The sequence below is a fragment of the Phytophthora cinnamomi genome, assembly GCF_018691715.1.
Source record: "Phytophthora cinnamomi strain GKB4 chromosome Unknown Contig104, whole genome shotgun sequence".
NCBI lineage: Eukaryota > Oomycota > Peronosporomycetes > Peronosporales > Peronosporaceae > Phytophthora > Phytophthora cinnamomi.
In genome coordinates, this window is record NW_027151037.1 from 710,293 (window position 1) to 722,986 (window position 12,694).

General features: G+C 55.9%; 7 protein-coding genes across 9 annotated transcripts; 3 read left to right on the forward strand and 4 right to left on the reverse strand.

The window, feature by feature from the left end:
* Window positions 1-1,094: 1,094 nt before the first annotated feature.
* Window positions 1,095-2,453, reverse strand: IUM83_06034 (the record flags this gene model as incomplete). 2 transcript variants are annotated; one of them, XM_067930208.1, is made up of 2 exons in its annotated part: window positions 1,331-1,340; window positions 1,420-2,453. In XM_067930208.1, 2 exons carry the CDS (start codon window positions 2,451-2,453, stop codon window positions 1,331-1,333), a joined length of 1,044 nt encoding a protein of 347 aa, XP_067782666.1. The 2 variants fall into 2 exon arrangements, with proteins under 2 accessions (XP_067782667.1, XP_067782666.1); XM_067930207.1 differs by having other exon boundaries at window positions 1,095-2,453.
* A 460-nt stretch (window positions 2,454-2,913) lies between these two features.
* On the forward strand, window positions 2,914-4,839 carry IUM83_06035 (RER1 protein; the record flags this gene model as incomplete). Its single annotated transcript, XM_067930209.1, has 5 exons — window positions 2,914-2,931; window positions 3,067-3,623; window positions 3,682-4,459; window positions 4,527-4,646; window positions 4,717-4,839. The coding sequence occupies 5 exons, from the start codon at window positions 2,914-2,916 to the stop codon at window positions 4,837-4,839; spliced, it is 1,596 nt and encodes a 531-aa protein (XP_067782559.1).
* A 90-nt stretch (window positions 4,840-4,929) lies between these two features.
* IUM83_06036 (Protein RER1A) lies at window positions 4,930-5,588 on the forward strand (the record flags this gene model as incomplete). The annotated part of the gene is made up of 2 exons (XM_067930210.1): window positions 4,930-5,000; window positions 5,108-5,588. The coding sequence occupies 2 exons, from the start codon at window positions 4,930-4,932 to the stop codon at window positions 5,586-5,588; spliced, it is 552 nt and encodes a 183-aa protein (XP_067782563.1).
* Window positions 5,589-5,824: 236 nt separating this feature from the next.
* IUM83_06037 (Cardiolipin synthetase) lies at window positions 5,825-7,094 on the forward strand (the record flags this gene model as incomplete). The annotated part of the gene is made up of 4 exons (XM_067930211.1): window positions 5,825-6,115; window positions 6,184-6,295; window positions 6,381-6,777; window positions 6,857-7,094. 4 exons carry the CDS (start codon window positions 5,825-5,827, stop codon window positions 7,092-7,094), a joined length of 1,038 nt encoding a protein of 345 aa, XP_067782562.1.
* A 1,737-nt stretch (window positions 7,095-8,831) lies between these two features.
* Window positions 8,832-9,431, reverse strand: IUM83_06038 (Calcium-activated potassium channel subunit alpha-1; the record flags this gene model as incomplete). The annotated part of the gene is made up of 1 exon (XM_067930212.1): window positions 8,832-9,431. The coding sequence occupies one exon, from the start codon at window positions 9,429-9,431 to the stop codon at window positions 8,832-8,834; it is 600 nt and encodes a 199-aa protein (XP_067782665.1).
* Window positions 9,432-9,642: 211 nt separating this feature from the next.
* On the reverse strand, window positions 9,643-11,166 carry IUM83_06039 (Calcineurin-like phosphoesterase; the record flags this gene model as incomplete). Its single annotated transcript, XM_067930213.1, has 1 exon — window positions 9,643-11,166. The coding sequence occupies one exon, from the start codon at window positions 11,164-11,166 to the stop codon at window positions 9,643-9,645; it is 1,524 nt and encodes a 507-aa protein (XP_067782560.1).
* A 279-nt stretch (window positions 11,167-11,445) lies between these two features.
* IUM83_06040 (calcineurin-like phosphoesterase) lies at window positions 11,446-11,880 on the reverse strand (the record flags this gene model as incomplete). 2 transcript variants are annotated; one of them, XM_067930214.1, is made up of 2 exons in its annotated part: window positions 11,446-11,753; window positions 11,816-11,846. In XM_067930214.1, 2 exons carry the CDS (start codon window positions 11,844-11,846, stop codon window positions 11,446-11,448), a joined length of 339 nt encoding a protein of 112 aa, XP_067782703.1. The 2 variants fall into 2 exon arrangements, with proteins under 2 accessions (XP_067782703.1, XP_067782704.1); XM_067930215.1 differs by having other exon boundaries at window positions 11,446-11,880.
* Window positions 11,881-12,694: the final 814 nt, after the last annotated feature.

Consider the following 12,694-nt stretch of genomic DNA (forward strand, 5'->3'; position numbering starts at 1 on the left):
GGCTGAAGTTGTACGAAGCATCGTTGGGTCTCGAATATTTACACGCTCGTGGTATCATTCATCGAGATTTAAAGTGCGATAATATCCTTGTCGATAGCGACGACAAAGCAAAGTTGACAGACTTTGGTCTGAGTACTTTTGCTAGTGAAGAGAATCAAGGATACATTTCAGACGCAGCTAACTGGGTGGCCCCTGAGTGTCTTGAAGGACAACAAGCGACTTTTGCTTCAGACATTTTTTCGTTTGGAATGTGCATTATTCAAGCTGTGACCTTGCACGTACCCACGCGCGTAAGGAGCGGAAAATTGCCACAAAGACCTCTAGAGTTCACGAACTCTCAGTGGCGCTCGTGGAGAGCATGTGCAAGTCCGAACCTTCTGAACGACTGGACATCATCGTGGTGGTCCAGCGCTTGAAGCAGTTTGCTAGTGACCCCGAGGCAGTGACCAGCCAGTATTTATCTGTTGAAATTAAGCAGTCAGCGAGTAATTTCATCAAAGAAGCCAGAGAAATGCTGTCGGAGCACGTCACCGAACCGGATCGACACTTGCCGCGTGAAATCTATAGTCTGCTGTTCGATCGCCTAGAGGATCTATATGATGGCAAATACCAGAAAGAACTCAAGGATTGTCTCAATGGGGTGGTGACGGTGGCTGGAGATTGGATCAGGCGCTTGAACGGCCTGAGCTCAACTATCGATTCAGTGAAAATTGTGTTTCGAGGGTTCTCGCTTCATCGACAGATCGATAGAGTGCTTGCGGAATACTTCGTACAACCCTCTAACAAAGTACACAAATGGACGGCCAAGTGCTCGGAGCTACTGCGATCTAGTGATGCCTCGACGGGATTTCGCTAGGTGTTTCTAATCACCACGTCTTCAGCAAATTCAATTCAACATGATGACGTTGCATTTGAAAGTGAATCGATGGAATACCACCATTTTCGAAGCAAACGACTGTGAATTAAATGTCACTTTAAGAGAGTTCAGTAGCCGAGCAAATTTTATCAAGCTTGACATTCTACGAAATGCTTTACAAAACGGCGATTCCTTCCTTTGTGTTGCCGTGTGTGTAGCTAGCTCCAATGCCACAAAACTAATACTCCTCCCCGTACATCCCATCGTCCCCGTCACCTTCCGTCGTCTCCGCCGACACCTCATCGTAGTCTTTCTCCAGAGCAGCCAGGTCCTCGCGGGCCTCAGAGAACTCTCCCTCCTCCATGCCTTCGCCCACGAACCAGTGCACGAACGCTCGCTTGGCGTACATGAGGTCAAACTTGTGGTTGATGCGCGAGAACACCTCTGCTATGGCACTCGTGTTAGAGATCATGGTTACAGCTCGCTGTACGCAGGCAAGGTCACCACCAGGCACTACCGACGGTGGCTGGAAATTGATGCCGCACTTGAATCCTGTTGGGCACCAGTCGACAAACTGGACCGTGCGCTTGGTTTTGATAGACGCGACGGCGGCGTTCACGTCCTTCGGGACAACGTCTCCCCGGTACATGAGGCATGTCGCCATGTACTTGCCGTGGCGCGGGTCACACTTGGCCATCATTGATGTCGGTTCGAATGCGCTGTTCGTGATCTCAGCTACAGATAGAGACTCGTGGTATGCTTTCGCGACCGAAACGATTGGGGCGTAGGAGCTGAGCATGAAGTGGATTCGCGGGTACGGGACCAGGTTTGTTTGGAACTCGGTGATATCCACGTTTAGCGACCCATCAAAGCGCAGTGATGTGGTTAACGACGAGATCACCTGGGCGATCAAGCGGTTTAGATTGGTGTATGTTGGGCGCTCTACATCGAGTGAGCGAAGGCAAATGTCGTAGATGGCCTCGTTGTCAAGCATGATGGAGACGTCCGTGTGCTCTAGCAGTGAGTGAGTGGACAGCACGGAGTTGTAAGGCTCCACGACTGCCGATGAAAGCAGTGGCGAAGGGTAGATGGTGAATCCCAGCTTGCTCTTCCGACCATAGTCCACCGACAAACGCTCAAGCAACAACGAGCCCAGACCCGACCCAGTACCACCACCAACAGCATTAAAGATCATGAACCCTTGCAGACCTGCGCATCCATCAGCAAGTTTGCGAATGCGATCCAGCACGTGGTCTACAATCTCCTTGCCGATCGTGTAGTGGCCCCGAGCGTAGTTGTTGGCAGCGCTCTCTTTCCCCGATATGAGCTGGTCCGGATGGTATAGCTGGCGGTACGCCCCCGTTCGCACCTCGTCACACACTGTTGGCTCTAGGTCCACGAACACGGCGCGCGGCACGTGCTTTCCTGAGCCCGTCTCTGAGAAAAAAGTGGAGAACGAGTGGTCTCCCAAGGCATCGGGCCTATGTGGGATCTGTCCGTCTGGTTCGATGCCGTGCTCGATGCAGTAGAGTTCCCAGCATGAGTTGCCAACTTGGATGCCGCCCTGGCCCAGGTGAACGGAAATGATTTCACGCATGTCGACTTGAGGGGGAAGGTCGAGGATTGAGTTGAGGCGAGGCAAATCGCACAATGACGGGAATGTTTTCAAGAACTCAAGAGTATGGTTGTCGAGCGTTGACTCACAGGCGTGCGCCAGTCTCCTGCAAGTCTATGAGCAACATTCCGGTTCGCATAAGATCGGTGTCAAGGTGACGCAGGCTAATGTTTTTGTAGAGGTCGAGTACCTAAGCGTTCAGCGCAGAAGGCGGTGTTGCAGCGTATAAACGATCGTGAGGTGCAACTGCAACAAAATGACAACCATTCTGGCTTGTCATCGATGGCCACAATCAACCAAGACCCCGGTCGTAATCCCAGCAGTCCGTGTGGCCCCTTGGACTGTAGTCACGGCAAGTTCCTACAACAAAACAGCCAAGTTGCCAATTGGCACTGCGAGGACTAAAATTTGGTCCGACCATAATTTGTGCTAATTCGAAGGCATGCAGGCGAATGCGCAGGTAGGCCAGTGCGCTGCGCTTCCGGCCCTCGTGCTCGCCGCCAGAGCCTGCTTCGACAGTACAAGCAGCACCTCCAATACACCCACCGTTCTCTTTGTCTAACGTGCCACATTTCGCAACGCTTGCCCTGCACAGTACGCACTGCACGACAGTGAATCCGCGCCACCAGCTTGGGCAGCTCGCGTGCGGCTCACGCCTGAGCTGCTGGACAAGCTCCGCCAGTCGCCGGAGCAGGTTCTGCTCAAGCTCAATGTGGCAGCTGGTGACGGAGCGCCGACAGCTCGGAGCGGCAGCAAGAAGACCAGCCTCATGACCGTCGCCATGGCGGACGGCGAGACGGAGGAGCAGTACGAGCTGCTGTCGTTTCCGGAGGACCCGGGCATCAACCACGTCTGCACTTTTCGCCACGAGCGGGACGATGACTCTGCTGCGGGATACCATGTTTACAAGACCGGCGCAATCCACCAGAAGCTGCTGGTGCAGCGACTGCTTGACGCCACGGAGAAGGACCGCATCAAGGACAAACACGCCAAGTCGGTGCTGGCGTCCAAGTCGCGCTCTTCGAAGCTCATTGACTCGGAGCTGGAGAAGCCAACGAAGAGGCAGCGGCTCGTGACACGACTGTCCAGTGTGCCGAGCACAAGAACGACTGCAGGCGGCAGCGCGTGGTCGCTTGCTGCAGGCCGCAAGCGGTACGTTGAATGCTGCAATATGCTTCTCATTGCGAGCTCATCATTCGGTATTTTACAGGACTAGAAAGTTGGTGCTCCCTTCTGCACTGACGAAGGAGGAGGCCAATGAGGCGAAAGAGAGGATCGAGAAAGGATTCGAAGTCGAGGTGGAGGAGCCGCCATTAGTACAAACAGAGAAGGAGGTTAGCTCCGACACAGAAGAAAAGCAAGCTAAAGAGCCCCCGACAGTCGTTGCTGGCGAGGCAACCGCCGCTGCCGCACGTGAGGCCGAGTTCAACGCCCTTTTCTCGTCAGATTCGGATGACGAAGACACTGGAGCAAGTCGACCGCGTGTGCTGCGAAAATCAAAGAAGAAACCTGCAAAGGAGGTGATGAGGGACTCGACAATTACTGCAGTGGGAACCAATTCGGGCTCTGGTCAGAGCACAGACGCAGCAGATGCGGGCGGTAAAGCAACCGATACCGAGGTGGACAGCTTAGCACAACCGAAGACGGCCGCAGTCCAGAGCTCTACCAGTAACGAAGGGCTGCACGACGCAACACGTGCTCATAGCAAACCGAGTGGTGATGGGGTGGATATCTACGCTTTGAAGCCAATCAAGCCGTCATCTTCTGGCATCGAGGTCAAGCGTGCCCGCGTACGCTCAGCCCTCGTGTCTGACCGCGTGAAGCAGTCGCGGCTGCCCGACCTATCGTTCTTCCCCTCCGCCGTCGTACAAATCTGCCAGCGCCTGGCCAGTTACCGCGGGCGGTCTGTGATTCTTGACGAGAGCGACTACGACTCGTTCGTGGAGACGCACGAGCAGTTCCGCCAAGACTGGGAGATACTGGACAAGGTGAGCCTACTGTGGCATAAAACGCGAATGTGTTACGGTCCTAACTCGCTTACTCCTCTCTGGACAGGCCTATTCGATCGAGATGATTAAGGTGGAGGGTCTGCACCTGCAACTTGAAGTGGACGCAGCTGACGCGGACCGCAAGCAGCTGGAAGAGCGGATAAAGGCGTCGAGCAGCAAGAAAGAGGTGCGTTCGCCTCCTCGACCATAGTACCTACCGCAAAACCAACTGACAGCGTCATCTGCACTGATTGCAGGGCCTGCTCTTCGTGCGAGACGCCATGGTGAGCATCCAGAAGATCCTGCACAGCTTGCAGGCGTCCGTCGACCGCTTCGATCTGAAGCCGCACACGTCGCAGCACACCACTCGTACACAATAATATGTGGCGTACCCGCGAGATTCCATAATAAAATATCGGTTTTCTCACTTTACACAATCCTCCGACCGACACGGGGAAGCACCAGAGACCATGCAGGGAGGAGACTCGCGCAGCCTCACGGAGCCGCCCTTCATCGCGCGCGTGAGCGTCTCCATCAAGAGGTGCGTCCTGCATCTGCCGCTGTGACACAAGAGGGGGCTCTAGCTACTGTCCTCTACTCTACTCTAGCTGCTGTGGCTGACTAGCCAATTGTCGTGCGCCGCTGCAGGAAATGGCAGTACTTGCTGGACAAGTCGACCATCCACGTGTACGCACGCTGGGGAGTGGCCCTGGGGCTGCTGGCGCTCTACCTGCTGCGCGTGTTCTACCTGAACGCCTTCCACATCGTGACGTACGGGCTGGGCATCTACCTGCTGAACCTGTTCATCGGCTTCCTGTCGCCGCAAGTTGACATGGAGTCGGAGGGCCCGCTGCTGCCGCACAAGCAGAGCGAGGAGTTCCGCCCGTTCACGCGCCGCGTGCCCGAGTTCCAGTTCTGGTACTCGACGTTCAAGGCCGCCATCGTGTCGCTGCTCATGACGCTCAGCAGCGCCTTCGACGTGCCCGTGTTCTGGCCCATCCTGCTCATCTACTTCGTCGTGCTCTTTGCGCTCACCATGAAGCGCCAGATCAAGCACATGTGGAAGCACAACTACGTCCCGTGGGACCACGGCAAGCAGGTCTACAAGGGCAAGAAGAACGCCAAATAGACGGCTGCCAGCCAGCCAGCCGACGGTCCGACGGGCCCAGCAGCGATCAGGGAACTCAACAGTACACACACACAGGTGTCTAGCAGCTAGCTGTAAGTTAGCTAGCACTACAGACCACCGCCATAAAGATTTACCCATCCATGGACGGGGTGACGTCACTGCACAACTTGGTGTTCGGCACCCCATATTGCATCCATCATTTCGACACAGCGCTATCAGCCCCACACTTTTTGACGATGACGCCGATGGCGCCGCGGTGGCTGCTGGCGGCGGTCTCTGGGCGGCCTCTGGGGCGCTGGCGGGCGCTGTCGCTGCAGACGCTGCGCCAGGACTGCCGCGTGTTCTCCGTGCTGCTGACGCGCGACAGACAGAGCGCGAGGGCGGCGCTGGAACTGCGCAGAGCGATGAGCACGGGCGCGTCGGACGAGCAGCAGCAGCACCAGCAACGGCGGGAACTGGAGGCCAAGACGGCGGCCAGGATCCTCAAGCAGAAGCTCAAGAGGGACATGCAGACGGCCCGCAGCCTCGTACGGATCGCTGGGTGGACTGTACTGGAGGCTTGTGGCTGTATTCTAACGAGAGGCTGTGCTGACAGGCGATGCACCAAGTGGTGAACGTGCCGAACGTCATCACGACGGCGCGGATCCTGGCCACGCCGTACCTGGCGCACCTGATTGTCCAGGGAGACCACGTCTCAGCCATCGGCTGTACGTTCGCACCATCCAGCTGCTGCTTGTTGCTTGTCCGAGGGTTTTCAGGCATTAATTAGTGAATAATCTTTGTGTGCTGCAGTGCTGGCGGTGGCTGGTGTTTCCGACTGGCTGGACGGCTTCATCGCGAGGACGTTCCACCAGGAATCCATCGTCGGCTCGTTCCTGGACCCGTTCGCGGACAAACTGCTGATCGGCACCTTGTCGCTCAGCATGATGTGGACGGGGTTGCTGCCGCTGCCGCTGGCGGCGCTGATCTTGGGCCGCGACGGCATGCTGATTGGCGGCACGTTCTACCACCGGCTGAAGACCAAGGACGAGTCTTCGGGCTTTTTTGATACGTCCGACAGCGGAGCCTTTCAGGTCAAGCCGTCGATGCTGAGCAAGGTGAACACGGCTCTGCAGCTGTCGGTTTTTGGACTCGCGCTGACGAACGCGGCCTGGCAAATTCCTCCGGACCCGGCTCTCAACGTGCTCTTGTACGTCTACAACTAGCTGCTGGTACTGGCAGTTTTTGTTATGGTAACACTGACTGCTGTTACTTGTGCGTATTTGCAGCGGCATTGTTGGCACGACCACTTTCCTGTCCGGATTCGAGTACTTGTATGGATACATGACCAAGACGGGAGCATTCAAACCCCTCCCGAAAGCGGTAGAGCGGCCACTCCGCAAAGCGGTGGAGCGTACGGAAGCGGTGATAGAGCGTACCGAGGCGGTCGTTAAGCGCACTGAAGAGGTGGTCAAGCGTCCTCTCCAGAAAGCAGTCCAGCGTACGAAAGAACGGCTGAAAAAGTAGACACAGTAGAAACCACCAGCTGCTGCTTTTGCGCGAAAGGACTTGCAGCGTGAGGTATCAAGGCACGCGCACACCACTAGAAACAGGTTTGGCTTAATCGGAAGGTATGCTGATTTACAAATATTTGTGCATCTTTCTCAGGTGCCGATGAAGCAAATGTTGCTTATGTTGACCTCATTACAGGCGTGACAATACCAGAGACCGCACCAATCTTCGTGGTACGCCCAGCGTTACTGCTTTTGAGGTAGCATTGAGTGCCAGAGGGGTCATCGTTAATGTAAGTGTACGAATCGCATCTTGGTGTCTTGCCACACTCCTCGCAGCACTCACCCGGGTCTATGCCCGTCACTCTCTTGATGTCGTTTCCGTAGTAGTCAATGTTGGTTTCCACGTAGCAGCGAGGGCGTTCGATGCACTGGTAATAGCTCCAATCCCATGGCTGGCAGTAGAAGGAGTCAATGCAAGGCCGGAATCCGGAGTAGTCGGCGCACTTGGACCAAGCCGGAAGGTTGGGCATGGTGCCTGAGTGTACCCCAACTTTCTTCGTCCATCCTTCGACACAGGTAGCATTGAGTTCCTCGAGGGTCATCGTTCACGTACGTGTAGCCCACACAGCCCATGGTCTTGTCGCACTCATCGCAGCACTCTCCAGGCTTGATTCCCTGAATCCGTTTGATGTCGTTACCGTACAGGTCCACGTTGGTGTAAACCTCGCATTTGCTGGGTTTCTCGATGCATTGGTAATAATTCGAGTCCCAACGTTGGCAGTAAAAGCCCTGGGTGCAAAAGCTTGAAGCCGCTTTGGTCACCACATTTCCCCCAAGCCGGAACGTCACGGCCAGCGATGACGACGGTGTTTTTGCCGTAGCTGCCGTGTGGGGATAGTCATTCATCGTCCGTGCCTTGCTCATGAGAAGGCACTTGGGCTGAATGTGTCTCCATCCGCCATCGTCGGTGACGAAGAACTGACAGTCTGGGTTAGCCGTGCAGTTAGCACAGCAGACTTCTGGACTGGCAGGATAGAGGACGGTTCCCACCACGTCGCCAATGGTGTTAATGGCCACATACTGCAACCCGCAGGACGGATCACCAGCATATGCGATAACTGCGACCGATGACACCAGTGCAGCGACAAATCAAGCGGACAACATTGTACTCGCTGGGAGGCAGAGACGACGAGTAGTTCGGCCAAATTGGGGAGAGTTCGGGAATGAGCGGAAGCAGAGCTGCTGGCGCAAACCGACTGAGGTGAAGAAAGACGCGAGTCCAAGTCGCAAGTAACAGTTGAGCTTTCACGAAACGTGAAGCCAGGTTTTGGTGATGACTCAGCTGCCTAAAACGCGGTTTCGCCCGTTACACGTGTTGACGTTGAAGTTTAAAACGGGTTTCTACATGTAGTGGGTTGGATACACCAAAAAAGCCTCGAGTCTTGCTACTATCGACAGAAAACCACTACGTTCGTCCTTCAAGCTACAAAAATTAGCTTTCCAGCTACAAACTGGGATATTCGAGATGACCGAATGTTCAGAAAACGAATTCGCGGAGCGAGGAGATGCCGAAAACGGATCGAAAAAAGCCGCGCTGACAGCCATCGTAATACTTTATGAGTTCGCTTTCATTTCACTTCACTTCATCATGACTGCTGCTTGTGCGCGTCGCGAGATAGGGCTTCCACTTGGCCATTTCATATTTAACTAAGGAAAATACACCGACGTACTACTATACATCTTACTTGCACTACAGCTCAACGACCTTGCCCGAGTACACTCCTCTCGGTCTGCTCTCGTCATCCGACGGCGATTGTTCGAACTCGCCAGCGTCTCCGCGCTCTGGGATCGGAGCGAGTCGCCTCATGCGGCGGAGTTGGCGCTTGAACGCCCAGTTCGTGAACACCACACAGTCGCCGCCCACCAGCATGCCTCCTTGCAGGTCCTGCGCACGGTAGGTACGCGGGACGTCCACAGGTGGCTCGACGTACTTGTCCGCCGGCTGCGACTCGGCCAAGGCGAAGATGTCGTCACTGCCCTCCGTTTCTTCGTCCGAGCTGCTCTCGTCCGAGTCGTCGAGAGGTTCTTCCCCGTCATTGCGCCAATTTGCACACGAGTCGGCAATGTGCTTCGCCAGCTCCTCGCTGTAGCTGCACGCTTCATCTCCATTGTGGTTCGATTTCTGCTGCCGATGCACGGAATTTTGCTGGGTCTCACGTGACACCTTGGTCTCCGCTTGGCACTTGCGCGGGCCGAAGACCTTTTCGATCCAGGCATCGCGGGCGCCAAGGTCGGTCGGGGCCAACACGCGCGGCTCCAGGGCCTTGGGCGTTGCAGTGAGCGGAGGCATCGCGCTTTGACCCGCTCGAAGAGCTGCTGCCTGGGACCGACGCCGACGATTTGAAAGTGAAGTGGAGTGATCGACTTCCGGCTGCATGGAGGTGACATGGATAATCTGCGAGACTCGCTCTCGGTGTCTCAGACGAATGTCTTCCATTACCCCACGTTGAAGGCCGAAGAAGAGTACCACACAGAATAATAACATATCGCTCTCTATTCATTCACTCGGTCTTGTACATGACAAACTCGTCGCGGACGGACTGGTCCGCGCTCAAAATGTACTTCCACACGAGCGTCGTGCGGTTCGCCTCCAGCGTCGAGTACCCGAAGTGCTCGTAGTCCGAGGCTGCGTTCCAGGACGCCTTGTTGCTCGGCGGCTTGGACATGCCCTCGACCTGGCCGGCACCGCCGGTCAGGATGTGGACGGGCGCCTGCGGGTTGTCGTACACCGCGTAGTCATCCGAAACCCCGTCCATTACGGCCTTATTGTTGGCCACCGGCAGCTCCCGCTCGTAGTAGTGCTTGTGTCCCGCCAGAACCACATCCACCTCATACTTGAGGAACAGCTCCTCGAACGCGGCCTGGATGCTCGCGGTCTGCTTGTTGGGCACGTCGTTCTTCGAGTTGAGCACGCTGTACATGGGGCGATGCATCCCGACGAAGATCCACGGCACCTTGGCTCGGTTCGCATGCGCCTTCTTGAGATCGGCCTCGAGCCAACTCAGTTGGTCCCCGAAGTTGCCGTTCTTGACCCATAGCGTCATGCGGTTCGTCGGCGCGCCGGGGTAGTCCGACTCCGACGAGATCGATGTGAAGTGGATCGGCCCGTGGTCGAACGAGTGCCACATATTCAGCGCCCCACCGCTCTCCTCGTAGGGCATCTTGAAGCGCGTGTTGTACGCCGTGTAGTTGCCCAGCGCTTTCCACTTCTTGGGCGAGATCTGGCACCTCGGGGAATGGCATTCCGCCTCGTGGTTGCCCACCAGCACCATGTAGGGCACGCGGCTCATCAGCGGCATCATGGCGTTCATCCACTTGTTGTAGACCTCTTCGTAGAAGAACCCCGCGGCTTGTTTCAACGTCAGGAAGTCGTCGTCCGCGTACGAGATGTCCCCGAGGTGGTAGACTAGATCGATATCATCCGAAGTCAACTTGGTGATGTCGGCGATCGTATCGACCGAGTTCTTGCCGTCCCCGAGGTCGCCGTAGATCAGAGCGTTGAAGGTGCTGTCATCTGAGGCTGGGCGCGCTGTGATGAACGAGGACACATCGCTCGTGTACTTCTCGTCGCTCCGACTCCCCACCTTGTAGAAATACTTGGTGCGCGGTCTGAGGCCGGTGACGGTCGCGTGGTGGTGGAACAAGTTGTACTCCTTGTCGCTGTAGTAGCTCAAGCTGGAGACCGGCGTCTCCACCAGCTCCAGCGTGTCCTCGGAGTCGCCGACCCACACGGAGCTGTCGGTCACGTCCTCGAACGTGGCCCACGATACCGTCATGGCCGTCCCCGCCTTCTTCCCAGCGAAGGCGAGGTGGATCTGCTGCGGGTAGAAGTTGACGCCGTCCTTGACCCGGCAGGACTGGTTGAAACTGAGGTCTCCGATATTGAAATTGTACTCGCAGAGGCTCTCGGGCTCGCACACGCCTCGCTTCTTGTTGCGGTAGCACGTGTTGTCGTCCACGATTACATTTGCCGCGACGGAAGCGGCGGCAACAAGCGCCAGCAGCCACAGCGAGAGAGCGCTCATCTCGACGCGACGGCAATGAACTCGAATTGCGAAGTGCGGAGAGCAATCCCATCCCAAAGAGTGCTGAAGCCTCCGTATCGAGGCTTTAATGGCCTTTGATGGCCACTTGACATGCACGCCGGGGCATTTCTCTGTTCGTCGGGAACCAGGTGCAACCAAGCGAGATAGCCGACGGGATCCGTTCGAGATGGCTACACTACATCAACTCAAAGCACCGTTTGAAGACGAAAGTTATTTGGTATTGAAACGTTTTGCTCACGAAACCGCAAAAACATTAGCTTAGTTCGACTTGTGCATGACAAATTCGTCCGTGACTGATTTGTCAGAGGCCGAGACGAACTTCCACGATAGCATGGAGCGGTTTGCTGCCAGCATTGAGTATCCGAAGTGTTTGTAATCCACCGCGGCGTTCCACGGAGCAGTTCCAGTGGGGGCTTCCGTCAGGGCTTCAACGTTGCCTGCAGCGCCCGTCAAGATGTACACCGGCGCCTTCGGGTTGTCGTACGTCTTAAAGTCATCCGACACTCCATCCATCACAGCTTGGTTGTTCGCTATGGGTAGCTGGCGCTCGTAGTAGTGCTGGTGCCCTGTGAGTACCACATCGACGTTATACTTGATAAAGAGCGCCTCGAACGCAGACTGCACGTACGCGTTCTGGTCGGTTGGTACCCCGTTGTCATCGCACCCAGCAACGTCATACAGAGGACGGTGCATACCGACGATTATCCACGGCACGTTGTCGCGGTTGGCGTTCGCCTTGGCCAGTTCCGACTCGACCCAGCTCAATTGGTCGCCGAAGTTGCCGTTCTTGTTGGTCAACGTGAAGGCGTTGGTCGGCGCGTTCGGGTAATCCGTCTCGGACGAAAGCGACGTGAAGTGAAGCGGACCATGGTCGAACGAGTGCCACATGTTGAGGGCACCACCACTCTCTTCGTACGGCATCTTGAACCGGGCGTTGTACGCTGTGTAGTTCCCCAACATGTCCTTCTTGGTTTTGGATACCTGGCAAGCAGGTGAGTGACACTCGGCCTCGTGGTTGCCGACCAGCACCATGTACGGGACGACGCTCATAACGGGAGCCAACGAGTTCATCCACTTGTTGTACACTTCCTCGTAGAAGAACCCGCTCACTTGCGAAGCCACCAGGTAGTCATCGTCGGCGTACGAGATGTCACCTATGTGATAGATGAGGTCGATGTCATCCGCCGTCAGCATGTTGGCGAACTTGAGCGTGTTGGCCGAATTGTCACCGTCACCAGCATCTCCGTAGATCAGTACGTTGAACGTTGAAGTGTCTGAAGCTGAACGCGCTGTCACGAACGAGTACACATCACTTTGGTACGTCGCCTGAGACTTACTGCCAACCTTGTAGTAGTACTTCTTGTGCGGGGACAGACCCGAGACCTTGGCGTGATGGTGATACATGTCGTAGGTGTCGTCGCGGTAGTAGTTGACGCTTTCAACCGTAGTATCGACGAGTGAGAGCGAGCTCTTCGAGGCCCCAACCCACAGGGAGCTGTCATTGACT